A 16,676-nucleotide genomic window follows, 5' to 3' on the forward strand; every position below is an offset into this window, starting at 1 on the left:
CTCCATGACTGCACAATAATGTGATTGCACAAGACACTTGACTTCCTACATTCCAGTTGCCTGATAGCAATTGGGTAATAATACCTTGACCCTAAGCAACTTCTGCAGAAGCCAGGTTGTGCTATCCTGTCTGCACTCTACAACTTTTATCGGTCCTGGGGAAAACTGGATCCTTTGTAGGCTGTGATACCTTTCATTGGACTAAAACTGAGTAACCAAATATGTTGCAGTACATGAATTCTTGAAACCATTTTTATTTAATCTTCATGGTGATTTGATTAAAAAAAAAAACAAAACCTGCAAAGAATCCAATGCACTGAGAGGCATAACAAGAATTCTACTGTTAAAAAAAAAAGTAAGGGGGACCAACCCTGTGGCTCAGACCATTGCAATGTGTGCAGCAGTGTAGCAGACCTGGAGTCACTGCATTTCATCTCCAGGAGAAAGGAAAGGAGGCCCTGCTGCTGCTGCTGCTACTGTGGTGACTCCTGGCTTGGGAGAACCCACCAACCCTTGAGGCTGCCAACGGTTCCTAGTGGGTCCCAGAAGGTCATGTGAGCTGGGGAGTTCATTAAAGAAGGGGAAAAATAAACTTGGGGGGCAGGAGAGCTGTGGAAAAAAAAATACCTCTAGGATTGAAGTCTTCAGCTTTCGTGGTATTAAGTGGAACTAACTTTTGATGATTTCTCTGTTATCAGCTTGTGAACAGAATTTAACTCTGAGAGAGGGATTTGAGATGCAGGGTAGCATCAGTACCCCATACTATCCAAGTTACTATTCCCCCAAGACCAACTGCATCTGGCACTTCACTGTAAGTTCTTCCTTTCTTTATTCTTAGTTTTAGAGAGGCATGACAAAGACTTAAATTGGCTGAAGCTTTTCCATGTTAAGATGTAGCAAAGCAAGAAGTTTCGAAAGATATTTAAAAAAGTAAACGTTTAAATGATATATCCTAAAGCTTTGTCTGCATGACTTAATTTTGATCATTTACAAAATGGAGCTGTTATAGCTGTACTGGTCTTCTTTTCCCATGTCCAGGGTCCCTTGCTGTAGGCACACTTCCTGGCGTGGAGGAACTGCATCGCAAATGCAATTAAAGTCTGTAGGAAATTAAATAAGGCTGTGCTAGGGCTACCATTTCTCATGGGAGTCTCCTACAATCAGGCCGACCCAGTACAGTGCGCTCCAGCGGAGCGCACTGTTAACCCGCGTTTGGACGCGCATTTTCGAAGCACTAGCTTTACCCCTTATTCAGTAAGGGGTAATAGCACGTCGAAAATGCACAGCCAACCCCCCCCCCCCCCGAAACTAATAGCGCCCGCACATGCAAATGCATGTTGATGGCCCTATTAGTTATTCCTGCGTGATACAGAAAGTAAAATGTGCAGCCAAGCCGCACATTTTACTTTCAGAAAATCACGCCTGCCCAAAGGTAGGCGTTAATTTCTGCCGGCACCAGGAAAGTGCACAGAAAAGCAGTAAAAACTGCTTTTCGGTACACCCTCCGACTTAATATCATGGCGATATTAAGTAGTATCATGGCGATATTAAGTCAGAGGTCCAAAAAGTTAAAAATAATTCAAAATAAAAAAAAAAATTTAAAATCGGCCCACGGTTCGCGGGTTGAAAACCGGATGCTCAATTTTGCCGGCATCCAGTTTCCGAACCCGTGGCTGTCAGCGGGTTTGAGAACCAGTGTCGGCTGTCAAACTAGCTGAGAGTCGCTGCTCCTTCAAAAAAGAGGCGCTAGGGACGCTCTAGTGTCCCTAGCGCCTCATTTTACCACGGGCCCTAATTTAAATATTTTTTTTTACTGAATCGCACGCACAGGAGAGTGGCCTGTGCGCGTGCCGGGAGAGCACAGGCCCGCGACTTTTACTGTATCGGCCTGAATAAGAGCCGATCTCATCTTCTGCCACATAGGATAGAAGAAAATCCTGTAACTGCAAGAAAGCTACTTGTCTTGTCAGTGGAGGGAGATGGAGATGTAGCATGTGTAACTGAGCCATGGTAGAGGGGGAAAAAGCTCATCTGGATCCCACTACCCTGTATTGTAAGAATCCCTGTGCACAGCTGGTAGCACTCATCATCCTGCCAGATGAGATATAAAGAATTATGTGTATGACTGCGAAAAGAGAAACTGTTGGGAAGGAGAACAGAATAAAAGATATGAAGGGCAAGAAAAGAAGGCTGGAGAAAGAAGTAAATAGAGAGGGGCTAAATAGGAGGAGAGGAAGAGATAGGATGCAAAAACCTCTCCACCCCATCACATACCCATTTCTGCTCCCTCATTCAACTTGCTTCTGCCTCAGCCTGCCTCTCCCCTGCCCCATTCACACACCTCCAGAAAACTGAATGTTAATATTTGTGTAGTTCCTTTTCTAATGGTGGCTGTGACAGAAGGGGTCACACTCAATAGCAGGGTTTAATGTAGATAAAGTCTCTCCAAATGGGAGGAAGATATGCAGTATATCCCCATGACCACGGCATTGTGCAAAAGTTCTCACTAGGGGTATAAGCTCAGTCCATAAGTCTCTAAGTTTACCTGTGCCAAATAGAGTGGACACTCAAGAAGGGTATTTAAAAAAAAAAAAATTGCTGATTGATTTGGTTGGTCAATGCTAATCAATTAGCATCATACATATCTTCTTCTGGTAACATCCATGATTAATTCAATAATTGAACTCCAGAACTTAATCTGTGTCTGTGGTCCCTTGGTACCCCCCCAGGGGTCCCATTTCTCCCTGTGAGTGGAATGGATCTCTTTGTGGCACTCCTCTTCCAAAATACAGATGGTCCACTGCTTGAACTCACAATCTCCAGATCTCTCCTTCCTCTCCTCCATTGTAGAGACTCTCTGTGGGGGTGATGTTTCCAAATGGGTTAATTTTGCGCATACCTTGACAAGAATAAAGCTAACTCGCAAGTCAGGATATGTTGAGTCTGATCTCAGCCTTTTAAATTCACTGCTAATGCCCTTCTTAATAATTGCATTGTGCCAAAGAACCCTTCCTTCTGGAGTTCATAAGGGGTTATATGGATAGGCAACATGTCTAGATGCATCTGGTTGTTCTTTTTAATCAGACCAGTAGTTCCCAATACAACTGGGACTATTCTGTATCTTTCTGCCACATTTTCTTGATCTCTGATTGCATCATTTGATACTTGAGGATCTTCCTCCATACGAGCCACAGAATAGTCATTTGGTGCTGACACTTCTGTCAGCAATGCTGTTTTTGTGTTTTTCTCCTTTATCACAGTATCTGGTTTTCTTGCAACAAGCTTTTTATCAGTTGGAATAGGAATGTCTCAGGTGATCACAACTTCTTCATTCTCTACAATTCTCTCCAGGTCATGCTCCCAGTGCTGAAACGTAGGCATATGGACAGCATAGCATGTCCATCTCAGACGCATAGCAATTATAAGCACCTCAACATTGGGCTCGCTAGCTCTTCTCAGTACCATAGAATTTGAAACTCACCAGTAATCTTGCCACTTAATTCCTAAAAGTTGCCACAGTTGGCTCAGTGATAGGCTTGTAAGCTTTCTAATGTGTTACTTACACAGGGTTATCGCTGGTATGGAATTCCGAAGTACAATCAGCACCACGGCATGATAGACTTTCATCTTACGCTGTATCGAGGTTCTGCTGATACCAAAGGTTTTTGATAACCTTCTAAGCGCTTTGGATACTGACTGGATATGATATGCAATCTACATCAGATGTGCTATCACTAGAAACTGTGCTTCCAAGATATATAAAAGTATTGGCATATTGGAGGAGCTCTCCATTAACAAAAACTTCAGATATGGCATGGCTATCATAATGTAGTTTTGCCTATTAGATGACTGAAAGAGAATTTTAGTTTTATGAGTGTTTATCTTTAATCCAAATTGCTTTGCTACTGTCACAAAGTGAGTGATTTCCTCTTTACTCTCTGTAAGTGAATGAGCTATTAGTGCTGGATTGTCCTCAAAGAGAAGTTCTTTGAAGCATTCTTCATGACCTTGGAACTAGCTTGTAGTCTAGCCAAGTTAAATTACGTTCCACTGCTTCTGATAAATGTAACCATGTAAACCAAGATTTTCTGGCATCTCAGTCAGAACACCAGCTCCTTTATGGTAAAAGGGACACAGCCTTGTCTCTCTCCATGACATATGTGTGAAATAAATCAGTAACTTTCCCTGCCACAGAAACTCTACCAGTTATCCCATCACGAAATTATTATATTACTTTGAAATATTGCTCTGGACAGTCATAAAGTTTAAGCAGCCTCAATAATGGCACTCTGTTCATTGTATCAAAGTCTTAGAAAAAACACTATAACGAGGTCTCAATGTTGTTCAATGGCTTTTTTTATGGTTGCTTCAAAGAAAAAATGTATATCATTACTTTTAACATGGAAACCGCATTACATTTTTATCAGTTTAGAAAAATTTTAGCCAAGATCTTTCCAGAGATTGATAACAGCAATAACACAATTATTATGGAAGACAGCTCTTTCACCTTTTCATTTGTAAATGGTAACAATGGGTGCATCTTTGAAAGCCTGAGAAGCCTCTTGGTATTTCAAGCATGTATTATAAAAAAGTCCCAGCCAGATTTGTCACCGTTAAGATTAATGTATTTTTCCTCTTCATCCAGTCAGACCATGCAGCTGTGTACATTTTGTCTTTGGAGTTGGAACTGTGGAAAGAAATTTTAGCCTTGGCATCCATAAATAAAGACCAGCTCCCAACTGATTTAAGAATGTTATATGTTCTTCAAAAGAATGAGAAGTGTGATGTGGGGTGTGTGTGTTTTTTGTTTTTTTTAAGTGAGTGGTTATTTTAATATTTTTTAAATTTGCCCCAAAAAGTGTCTAGCTTTTCATCCGTCTCTTAGCATGGCCATAAGCATCTTGCTTATCTCCCTTTCTTTACTTCTAGGTAACGAATTACTACTTTCCATGCCACCATAGTTCATTTGAAAGAGGACATGATTTTGGGGTGCTCAGCCTTCAGTCACATTATATTCCCCTCTCAATTACTGTTGATATGGCGATTTCTATGCTGTTTCACACACTCTTGTTTCCTAGAAATAATTTCTCAGGAGTAAATAGTTTGTGAAGGATTATCTAAAAAGAAGAACTTTTTATAGTGCTGTAGGGATGAGCTATAAATAATAATGGATGAGGCAACTGTGACCTGATTCTGGTTCCAGTATCTGTCCAAATTTATATATTCACTCTAAACTGGCTCAAAATGTAATCCTTACAACTCAAGACATTGTGAACCTCAGCTGTACATATGATACCAGAATCCCAATATGCATCACACAGTCCTGAAGCCTGTTCAGACAATATTGAAAAGTGTACCCTTGCATAATTCCTGTCAAAGTCGGATTGGGTATCGCTGATAATGTACCGCTGTTTCTGCATCTTGTGCAATGTATTCCCTTGATTTAAAATCTGTCGCAGGCATGAGGCTGTAGATTACTCATCAGATGTGTAGAGACCAGGCTGATTTGCGATTTTGCTGCTGCAGAATTGCTAGGCAGTGACATAAAATTTACGTGAGCCAAAAATAGGCTACAAATACTTCCCCCATTGACTTTAATAGGAACCGGAAAACGAATGCATGTATCAACGTATCTGGGGCGCCATTGAACGAATGCAATGTATCTGGCCCCCGACGAATATGTATCCTGAATCCAAAGAATACTTTCTGGCTGCACATCCCTATTGTGCAGCTCATACTCAGCCCACTGAGGGCCCCTGCAGGCAGGAGGGCCACACAACAGCCAGGCTCCTTACAACCATTTTGGTTGCCTTTCTCTGGGCTGCTTCTCTCCTATCTCTGTCTTTTGTGAGATACGGACTGCAGATCTGAACAGGGGCAGTATCACTTCCTTTTTCCTACAAGCATCTCTCTAGCTCTAGTCACTGCCTTGTCACAATGCTTTGCTACCTTCAGATTATCAAACAGTATCACCACTCTCTCCCAGTCCATGCTCATCAATCTCTCAGCCCACCATTGCATAAGGCTTGTTTGTATTTTTGCTCCCCAAATGCATGACTCTTCACTTTTTCCTGTACCTGGAAGGAACACACACACACACATATATACACACACACACAATGGCTTGGGCTTTTCATGGCTAAGACTGAACTTTGTTGGACAAACCCCTTTGAATATGTTTTTTGGAATAAATTCCAGTGTTTATATTTTCACCCTGCCCTTTAGATAAGTGACTAAAGTATTTATTCATGCCAATATTTAGGAACTCTTAAGAGGAATATTTTTGGGAGTTTGAAGGAAATACCTTAATTTACCACTGAAATGCACTGGATTAGATGAACTTTGAGTATGCCTTTTATGTTTAAATAAGTTTAGAAAAGTGTACTTCTCTTTAAGTAACACAACAGTCCCAAATGTATTTTTGTGAGCAGACCACTGTTGGCACTATTCCGCTCTGCACCTGGATGGCTGGACAGATGCGATCTTTCCTTAACGCATTCTTTCACCGATACACAAAGAATGCATAAAAAAACATAGTGAGCGCCTTACTCGAAAGAGTATTGATATCTCTGAATTATTGGGTGTTTGGTCATTATTGGTATGTTACAGGAATATTTCCTTTATGAGTGAAGTGAGAGGACTGTTGACTGTGTTCAGCAAGGACTGGAGTATAAACTGCCGTTTTTTCTTAACGTAGTACCATGTGGCTTTAATGTTTCTCATTTTCCATTTCTTTGCCTCTCTCCATTCTAAGGTCCCGTCTGTTGACTATGGTGTTGTCCTGTGGTTTGATGCCTATATGCTGCAGAGACGGTATTATAACATACCTTGCACTCAAGGACAATGGCTGATTCAAGGCAGGAGGTACAGAAGGTTTTCTTATCACTCTCTCTTCCCTCCCCTTTTTTCTGTCTTTGCTGCTTGCTTGTTCAGCCCCAAGGAAATGGTCTTTTAATACTGTACAGATCCTATTCTCCTAATTTTAAAGCCACTCCTTTGTGTTGAGCCAAATATGGAGTGATCTTAAAGGGGGATAGAGAGACCACTAGTGAGTTTCCAGGAGAAGCTGCAGAATTGGAAACAAGAGTCTATGATTTCCAGCAGAGCAACCTTTACTGGGGGATTCACAGGTAGGACGTGAGAGCAGGTGCAAAACTGAACCTGGTTCCACAGGAGGAATGAGGAGAGACTGTCTCTCACTGCAGATAGAGGGGATCAGTATAGGATTCCCAGAAGCTTTTCTGGACTCCCATGCAGTAGATTGCTGTATACAGTGAGGAGAAGGAGATAGCCTAGCTATATTCTCCTATGTCATACTCCAAAAGGTACCCATCTGGTACAAGCAGTAATACAGATAGAGGAGTCATGTCGGCTGCTAGCAGTGTAAGAATTCAATTGGAAGCAGGATCACCAGATATTGGGGTCTGGTAGGTGAAGAATGGCATATTATGTGGCAACAAGATTAACCCATACAGAGAGAAACAGTTTGAAGAAGAGATAATCATTGAGAGTCTCTGTAGTGACTCCCTACGACTGGATTTAAAGCAGTCTAACAGAGAAATTATCTTTGAGAGAGTGAAATCCTAATAAGTGTTTTTGTTAGAGGTACAGATTGGAGCCGCAGTGGATGCTTTAATTCTCTTTAATGAAATGTACTGACTCTCAACCTGGTAAATGCACAGTGAAGAACTTTATTTAGTAAAGTTATATTTCTTTGGAAAATTTCTGTGTGGCGTATGCAGTGTTCTTTTCTTGCTGGCTAAACACCAGTAGGAGCCTGAAGTTTATTTTCCCCCTTTCAAGAAAGAATTCCATAGCCCCCTTTGTATAGTGAGGATCATAAAAGGGAGGGGGGGGGGGCAGATGAAGAATTATAATTTTCATAAGAAAATTCTCCTCGAGTCCCCACATTGAGCTCAGTGAAGGAGCCTATTTTGTCATGCCATGAGATAAATAAGAAAACCTTATGTGTGCCAGGATCTTGCCTTCTGTAACATACTATGAGAAAAACATGATAGGATAGGGCTTCCTGAGTTTCCCATAATCCTGTCACATGAATTGCACAATGTGAGATGCCAATGACAGGTGCTATTTGTCCTCAATTTTTCTCCTACAACAGAATATGCATATGATCATGCCCTTTACCCAGTTGTTTTGATGTTCAAACTCATAGAGTTGGGCTTTTCAAATGTGGGGGTTTGAATGTTGCTTGCCTTGAACCCTTTCGTTGGAAAGAGTGAACATTTTTTAATTCCTTTCAGAATACGTTTTGATCATATTTTTTTAAATTAGCATGATATAGATTGATTTCTTTTCTTTTACCAGATAGATGATGAAGTGGAGAGTCCTAATACATTTCTACATTTCTCTTAGCACTTCGAATACATTTCATTTGGCACTCGTAATTATGATCAGGGCTTCTGATTTTAGGTGTTTAGAAATTGTAAATTTAAGTATCTATTTTCCAAATAATAAGGAGTTCTTTGGGGGGTATAAAAAAATCAGTGTTTATTGGTGTTTTTGCAGCAAAGTACTATTGTTGTGTACCTTTTCCAGTTGAATCAAATACATTCATTTGTGCCTCTGAGGAGTCGTTAGCAATGAAAAGGCACAAAACCAAAGTGGAGCATCCAGGGTAGGCAAAATAGGGTGAGAGAGTACTGGAGGAAGTGGTGTTTATCCAGTGTTTAATAAACATCTAGGCTGATATTCCGCACCACTTAGCTGGATAAGTTGCGGCTTAAGTGGTGCAGTTTAAATATTTGGCCACAGTTAGCGGCTGCCACTTAGCCAGATAATTACTTATCCTTATAAATACTTATCCAGCTAAGTGATGGGAGGAAAATGGGCATAACGGAGAGGAATTGAGTTATCTGGATAAGTTAGCCGGTTAACTAGCTAACTAGTTGGTCCTAAACTTATCTGGCTAACTTTAAAATAGTCAGATAAGTTTTTCCGTCTTACTAGCTGAGCCTTACAGCGACTGAATATGGACCTCACTATTTTATTTTATTTATTTGCATTATGGGTCTTTTATCAGGGTTTATCAGTTAAAATCTAAAATCAGAAGACCTAGTTATTCTTTTCTGGTTTTTTACTGTTTGTATTGTTATAAATGTTAAATATTTTTTGTTATTTAAAATGTGTTTTTATGCAAATGTGCTATTCTTTTTTTTCACCACAATAAATGCATTATTAAATAATTTTTCAATTGCAACAGTCTAAGATGCTACATTTTCCATGCTTGTTTGTGGCCTGTAATCACTCTATGAAGTCAATATCATCGTTCTTGTTTTTCATGGCCTTATCTTACATATCTTCCTTCTGCATAACACTCTGAGCTAAACATAAGAAGTCCTACTTCCCATTACTTTTTATCCCACCATGAATTATAGGGAGTATTACAGGTTTCCCATAATCCATTGTTTTTCAGTTTTTTTCTCATAATATATTATGAGCCTTCTTGCCATGCTATTTTCATTCATTAATGTGACACAAACAGCTTTCCTGCCTCACAGTATTATGGCTACCATCAGCTGAAGACCATAAAGGGCAGCTCAGGAATAATCAACTGTCACCATTGGATTTCAGCTACCTGAAAATTACTGTGTGTCAATTATGGAGGGAAAACGTTCACTGTATCCAAAAATGAACTCTCCTATAACCAACTTATAAATTTAACAGTTATTTTACAACATTTGATGAATTTCACTCACTATTCAATGGTGACCGGTCATAATAGGTACTTCCAGCTATATAGCTTTATTTGTTTTTTTTAGGTAATCATTAGTTAGTATCTCAGAGCAGTTGGTAATGATCCTTTAATTTTTTTAAGCTTTTTCAATGCAATTAAAATCATCAGCTTATCTGATTTCTATCACACGCATGCTCTCTCTCGCTTACACTTTACAGCTTCAACAAGACAGGAGAAACTCTATTGGCTTGTCAGCTCATTTTGGTGTAAATTTGGGTAAAATATAAATAAATAAATACCTTGCCAGTGATTGGTGGGCTTAGGGAAGCTTGATGTTGTGCTGGGGCAGGGGAAGCCTATGGAAGAGTGCCCTGATTTTTTAATAAAGTGTGGACCATGCAGAGACATCAGCATGCTTTCTACAGGCAGCGACATTGAGCCCCATTTAAAATAAAAGTGTCTGACAGCTGCAATGCTAAGGAGGTGCCCCGGAAGCTTGAGAAGCGCCCCGTGGAGGGCACAGAACTATAAGATTCACTTAGGGTGCCTAATAACCTTCACTGACCCTGATTAGTAAAAGAATACAAATGAAATGTTAAAAAAAAAAAAAAACCAAACATAATGAGGAGAGGACCAGCACAGTAATTGTTTATAGAGGGCTGCAGAAAAGTTAGCACTGGCCTTGCATGGCGGCATCCTGTGGTGACGTGTGGCGGGGTTCCCATCCCTCCCCAGTGAAGAGATTCCACACAGTGGTGCCATGTGATGATCAGCTGGTGGATGTGGTGATGAGCTGGCGGATAATGGGTGGGAGACAGGAGGGATGGAGAAAGGGGGGGCCTGCAGGGGAGACAACATTGAATGCTTTGTGCAAGGAAGTTATGTCATATAAGATTTTACTAAATAAATAAAAATTGGCCCCGGGCGCCGGAGACCCTCGCTACGCCCCTGCCATCAGCGCCACTCTGGGGATTCGTGCAATGCAGCAGTTGGCTGCGAAGGAGACAGCAGGGGGCCACAGGAGCCTGGGGAGCTCCCGGCAGCCTGAAGAAGAGGCCTGAGGTACCGCGTCATCGGGGTTTTGTTTTTTTTTAATAAATCAGTGCCGCAATGTGCAGCTGAGGCCGTAGTGCAGCAGCAGAGCTGGAGGCACTGTCACTGTGAAATGTAAGGGGAAGACAGCACCAGGGCTCTAGGCAAAGCCCTGGCTTGATACTGATATAGTTTTAGGAGTCCTTGCCGATGTCGGTGGTGGCGTCAGCAGAAGGCTGTCCCAGGAGTGCCTGAAGGCAAATTAAAAGTTTAAAAAGTAAATAAAACCTAAACCAGCCATGTTAAAGGTGTAAAACATGGTAGTTTTGGTGGGGAGCATGGGGAGAAGCTTGCACCTAGGTTTCATCCCCCAGGAAGCAACATGGCAAACCCGGCGCCAATAAGTTTATTCAACTTTTGCAATTTAATAAAGTTCATTTCTGTGAGGGTTGATCTGGTTTAGGAGGTCTTGAAACTTGACCACATCCAGAGTTAGGGGTCAGAGTTAATATTAATAGAGTTATCCCACCCATTATTTCCAGGAGGTCCCTGAGATTTAAAAGTAATCAAAACACTTCAAAAACTGGGGTTTGGTGGTGGTGGTCACCAGATAGGATTATAAAACACCGTTTTGACCTTTGGCTTGGGAAAAAAATATTTAATTTGTATATTATAAATTTAATTAGCTTTAAAAGTATTTACATTAACTAATATGGGCATGAAAAGACACAGGACACTTGCTACATTTAATTGGAAGTTATCCTGAGAATTTGGTATACTTTGAAACTGTATGAGTGGAGTTTTTATTGGTTTTATTTGACTAATTTTCCCTATTCATTTTAATGGGCAGTGTAAAACATGGTTAAAAATAAGATCCACTCAACTCTCAGAGAAGTTAAAAAAAACTACTTAAGCCATCCACTAGGCAATGCCATGGCAATGCTATAGCAAAGCTAGACCACCTCAGTGTTTTTGCAAAGGAGTTAAATAATCACGTCTGTGTAACAATACTAAGTTAAGTCAAATTACAGGAAGATTTAAGAAATAAATTACCTAAAGAAATATTTTGAGCTTATTAAAAATTCTTTTTTAGGATGTTTTCCTTAGCCAAGGGGTTTTTAAGTGCTTCCTTAGGGGTAGATTTTTTTAAAAAGCGCGATCGCGTACTTTTGTTTGCGCAGCAGGCGCAAACAAAAGTACGCTGGATTCTATAAGATACGCGCATAGCCGCGTGTATCCTCTAAAATCCTGGATCGGCGCGCGCAAGGCTGCCGATTTTGGGCAGCCTGCGCGCGCCGAGCCGCGCAGCCTGCCTCCGTTCCCTCCTAGGCCGCTCCGAAATCGGAGCGGCCTCAGAGGGAACTTCCTTTCGCCCTCCCCTCACCTTCCCCTCCCTTCCTCTACCTAACCCACCCCCCCGGCCCTATCTAAACCCCCCCCTTACCTTTGTCCCTAGATTTACGCCTGCGAGAAGCAGACGTAAATCTACGCGCGCCAGCGGACTGCTGGCGTGCCGTCTTCCGACCCGGGGGCTGGTCCGGAGGCCTGGACCACGCCCCCGGGCTGGTGCCACGTCCCGGTCCCGCCCCCGAAATGCCGCTTCCCGCCCCCGAAACGCCATGTCATCCGGTCCTGCCCCCGACACGCCCCCGACACACCCCCTTTCGAAAAACCCAGGGACCTACGTGCGTCCCGGGGCTCTGCGCGCGCCGGCGCCCTATGCAAAATAGGCGCGCCGGCGCGCAAGGCCCTGCTCGCGTAAATCCGGATGGATTTACGCGAGCAGGGCTTTTAAAATATGCCCGTTAGAGAATAAGTAGGTTTCCTGAAGTAGATAAGTACTATTTATTTCCTACAATGACATCAGATGAGTAGGGATCTCTGCTGAAGGTTTTCACTGAGCACGTTCTGAAAACTGCAGACAGAGCTGAGTTGAAGACTGAAGTGAAGAGACCAGTTCACAGATTCCTGTCACAGATGCCTAGTTTACGTGAAAGAGCACCCAAACACTTAGAAACCCTTGGTTAATGTGTGAAAGTGTGTGTAAGTGTTTTTTGTAAATTCAATGCTGACAGAGGTAAACATTTAGTTAAAGTACATTTAATCTCATAGCTGGTTCATGATTTTTATCAGCTTTGATAGATAAGTGAATGTGAGGAAGAGTAAAGGATTGGTGTTCTGATTCTGAATTTATTAAACTGAATTACATTCTACCTCAAAGAAAAACTATTTCATAGAGTCTCATAGAATTCAAATTGTAGACACTCTACCTGTACATAAAGGTATTGCAGTATTTAATAGACAATACCCTGTAAATAAAGGTACTTTTGTGTTGTTTTCTTAGAGGAAACATTTTTGGAATAATTTGGAATGTAGAAGTCCCATAATTTTTCCCTGTCTTTACTGGCAAATAAGTGTGAAATATGAGACAGAGTAATCATCATTCATTATTTTCTTACTCTATAATTTCTCACAAAGCTTGAAACATAATATTTAAGTTGTGCCTCTAAGAATAATTAGACAGGGATGATATAATTATCTTTTGATTTCTGTTAATAAGAACTCCAGTCTCAATTAGATGTCAAGACACACACTAACAACATTGTAGGCTGTGGAGGATTGGCAGGATTAGGAAGTCAGTGTTATTGATTTGATTTGAGTTAGCATAATATGTAAGCCATTGTATCCTGAGACTTTGTGATCAAGAATGGCAGTTCGGGTCCATTTGGCACTATCAAGCAGCATACTCTGTTCCCTGATAACAAGCCACCAAAGCTTCACTTCATTCCTGGGTCAGTGTGTTTCCATTTCAGCTTTCACAAACTGCGCTCTCAAAATGTATTACCCAGAAGTAAAATTAAGAAAAGTGCGCACCAACAAACTGTGACAAAATTTGGTTAATTGCATTAGTAAGTTAGTGCAACACATGGAGAGACAAGAGTTAAACAAAGTTAAAAGAGAAAAACTGTTAATACTTACCTGAAAGGAATCCTAGAGAATTCTAACATATCCTGAAGAGCCTGTAATAATCAAAAGTTAATACAAAGAGTCAAATTTTCTTGGACTAAAGTTGAAAATTCAACATTTGTTCTCATTAAGAAAAACTAAATAAGAAAAATACTTATGTAATATTATCTTAGTGAGAAGCAATTCTTGTAAAGGAACCATTTTCTAATCAAAACACTGTGTTAAAAATTAGAATGAGAGTAAACTTTAAAAATTGTTTTGTATATTAGAAGCACAATATTTCTCCTTGAAAATATTGAAACAATGAAGTGTTTATTCTGTCAATAAGTAAACTTGTTTTAAGAGTTGAAAAACCTGAAGTTATCCATTTGCCATCAAAATAAAAATATTAATTTGATTATAAAAGTGCCTTTGAGATCATTTTTCTATTTTAATTTATTTCACAGTGAAAATACTCTGGGAGTTCAAATTATTTCCATACCATCTTTCAAAGCAACAACTCCGATAACCTTATCATCTGTCTACCCATGTGACAGTGCCCCAAATAGTTTTGTGCTTACATTGGTGCCAAGTTGTCACCAGATGAAGCCTGGATCAACTACTTTGTTATGCTGTCAATCATGTTATTGATCCAATTGAAAAACAGTAACTAATAATAATTTAAATTAGGCGCTAAATAATAGAATATCATAAGATACTTAAAGTGCATTGAAGCTGGATCAATTCTTTTAAATATATTTTGTCATAGCTCTTTGTTCTATGAGTTCTGACATAATCTCAAAACCCAGACCTTTATTTAGGTGATTTGTAAATAAAATGCTGCGAGGTTATCATCAAATACAACTTCACAAGACCAGATGAGTGGATGATTTTAATGCATTGAAAAACCTTATAAAAATTCAAAGATCATTAGCAACTGCTCTGAGACAGTGACCGATGATTATTTAAAGGCAAATAAAGGTTATTTAGCTGGGAATACCTTTTATGACTCGTCACCATTGAATAGTAACTGAACACCATCAAATGTTGTAAAGTAGCTGTTAAGTTTATAATAAGTTGGTTACATGAGGGTTCATTTTTTGATAGCACTGGATTTGAAGCAGGGATAGCTCAGTGGACTAGCCTGAAAATGCGTGAAAAGACCAAAGACCCAGGTGGAATGGCCTCAAGAATAGACCAAAAAATGCTCCAGATTGATTGGAGGACCAGTGAAAAGGGGTTGCTGAGAAAATGGAAGCAATTTTAGCAATTTGAAGGCTGTCCAACTTCTTGCCATGGAATTTCAGTCCTGCGTTCTGACTGTAGACTTGACCTGCTTCCTGCAATCCTATTTACCCCAAACATGGACCAGGCCTCTGAACTTCATTGAATCTTAATTCAGGACTGAAACTATTTGTTCCCTATTGCCAAAGTCAAAGCTGAACTGTTTGTATCTGTTGCCTGGTATAACCTGCAGTAAACGACCAGAACTGTATCTGACCCACTTGACGGTCTATTCTTTGGGAACCCAAAAGCACTCCCCACAGGGGACTTAACATCCACTGACCTAGATTCGGGTGCAGTTAACACATTAGTGCAGTTTGGTTTACAATATTTACAACTTTTAAGTTCAGATGAAGTCAATCAATGAATCCTGGCCTTTTAAATAGCAGCAAAAGTAAACCCTCTTCCAGGCTTTTCCTTCTAGCCCAAGCATTTCTCTACTACATAATACTTATTAGCAGAGTAGTCAGCTAAGCTCAGCTAAGCCCCAGATGACCAGCATGCAAAAATAAAAGACACTTGCCTCTTTAATAGCAGTAACGGCATCAGTATTCAGCCTTCTGGCCACTGGTTTCTTCACTCTCTTTTTCTCTGTCTGGGCAGGGCTCCTTACCTACAGCTTGGTTTGAGATTCCCTCAGCCCCTTTGAATGTAATACATTTTCTATTCCCAACAATAACTCCCAGCATTAATGACATTGTGCCGCATTGTGCTTCTCTGGTAGCCCCAGCATTGGAGCTCCCCCATGCTCTCTCTCCTCAGCTCCTGGGCTGCCTCAAGCCTCTTTCTCAGGCTCCTGTTGGTGTTCAGCACCAGTTTGCCTTTAGCCTGAGAATGAGCATATTGCTTGAGGAGCTTTTCTAACATCCTAATGTTTGGCATTTCCTACCTAGGATGCATGCTTTATCACAATCCTACTTCATGATAACAGCTATTTTGCCCAGTTGAATATAATCCTTTCTGATTGTTTCCAGATTATGTGGCACACGAATCCTACAGCCGTATGCTGAAAGGATAGGCATGGTGTCTGCCAGTATAACCATATCCTTCACCTCTGAGACCATCCTAACAGGACCAGGAGTGCAAGCTTCTTACAGCCTCTACAATCAATCAGATCGTGAGTAAAAGTGCGGAGCCTTCGGTGTCATCCAGTTTATTCTGCTTTCTAGTGCCCTCTGCAGTTGGAGGACATCTTGAGAACTGGACTAAATGAAAACAAGGGCCACAACACACGAATGCTGTGACTTGCTGGGTCCCCCACTGCCAGTTGGGCCACACTTCCACAAACACACTGCTGATGCCTCCCAGGCCCAAAAAGCATTCTGAGAGCCATAACAAATCCAAATACTGAGTCTGGTTGTGTCCCCAAAACACCAGAGGAGCCCCACTTCCACAAACACACTGATGCTGCATCTCAGGTCCAAGGAGCCATGCCAGGACCACAACACACCAATGCTGATTCCAGCTGTATCCCCAATGGGCCAGTTGGGCCATACTGCCACAAACACACTACTGCTGCCTCCCAGGTCCGAGAAGCCATTCCGAGGGCCACAACACCCCCAGTACTGATTCTTGTGTCTCCAACACCGCCAGCTGGGTCACACCTCCACAAATACACTGCTGCTGCCTCCCAGGACCAAGAAGCCATTGCAATGGCCACAACACACCAATGCTGAGTCCTGCCGTGTCCCCAAAACTGCCAGTTGGATCACACTTCAAC

The 16,676-nt window shown here is 41.1% G+C and overlaps 1 protein-coding gene across 1 annotated transcript in view; it reads left to right on the forward strand.

Moving 5' to 3' along the window:
• The window catches only part of TMPRSS6 (transmembrane serine protease 6), a 176,144-nt gene that overhangs the window by 102,641 nt on the left and 56,827 nt on the right, over positions 1-16,676 (forward strand). Inside the window, exons 9-11 of the mRNA XM_029590066.1 lie at positions 699-811; positions 6,755-6,864; positions 15,931-16,073. Of these exons, the coding sequence (XP_029445926.1) occupies positions 699-811; positions 6,755-6,864; positions 15,931-16,073 (366 nt within the window). The remainder of the gene's footprint in view (positions 1-698; positions 812-6,754; positions 6,865-15,930; positions 16,074-16,676) is intronic.

Source organism: Rhinatrema bivittatum, chromosome 2 (genome assembly GCF_901001135.1).
Source record: "Rhinatrema bivittatum chromosome 2, aRhiBiv1.1, whole genome shotgun sequence".
NCBI classification, from domain to species: domain Eukaryota; kingdom Metazoa; phylum Chordata; class Amphibia; order Gymnophiona; family Rhinatrematidae; genus Rhinatrema; species Rhinatrema bivittatum.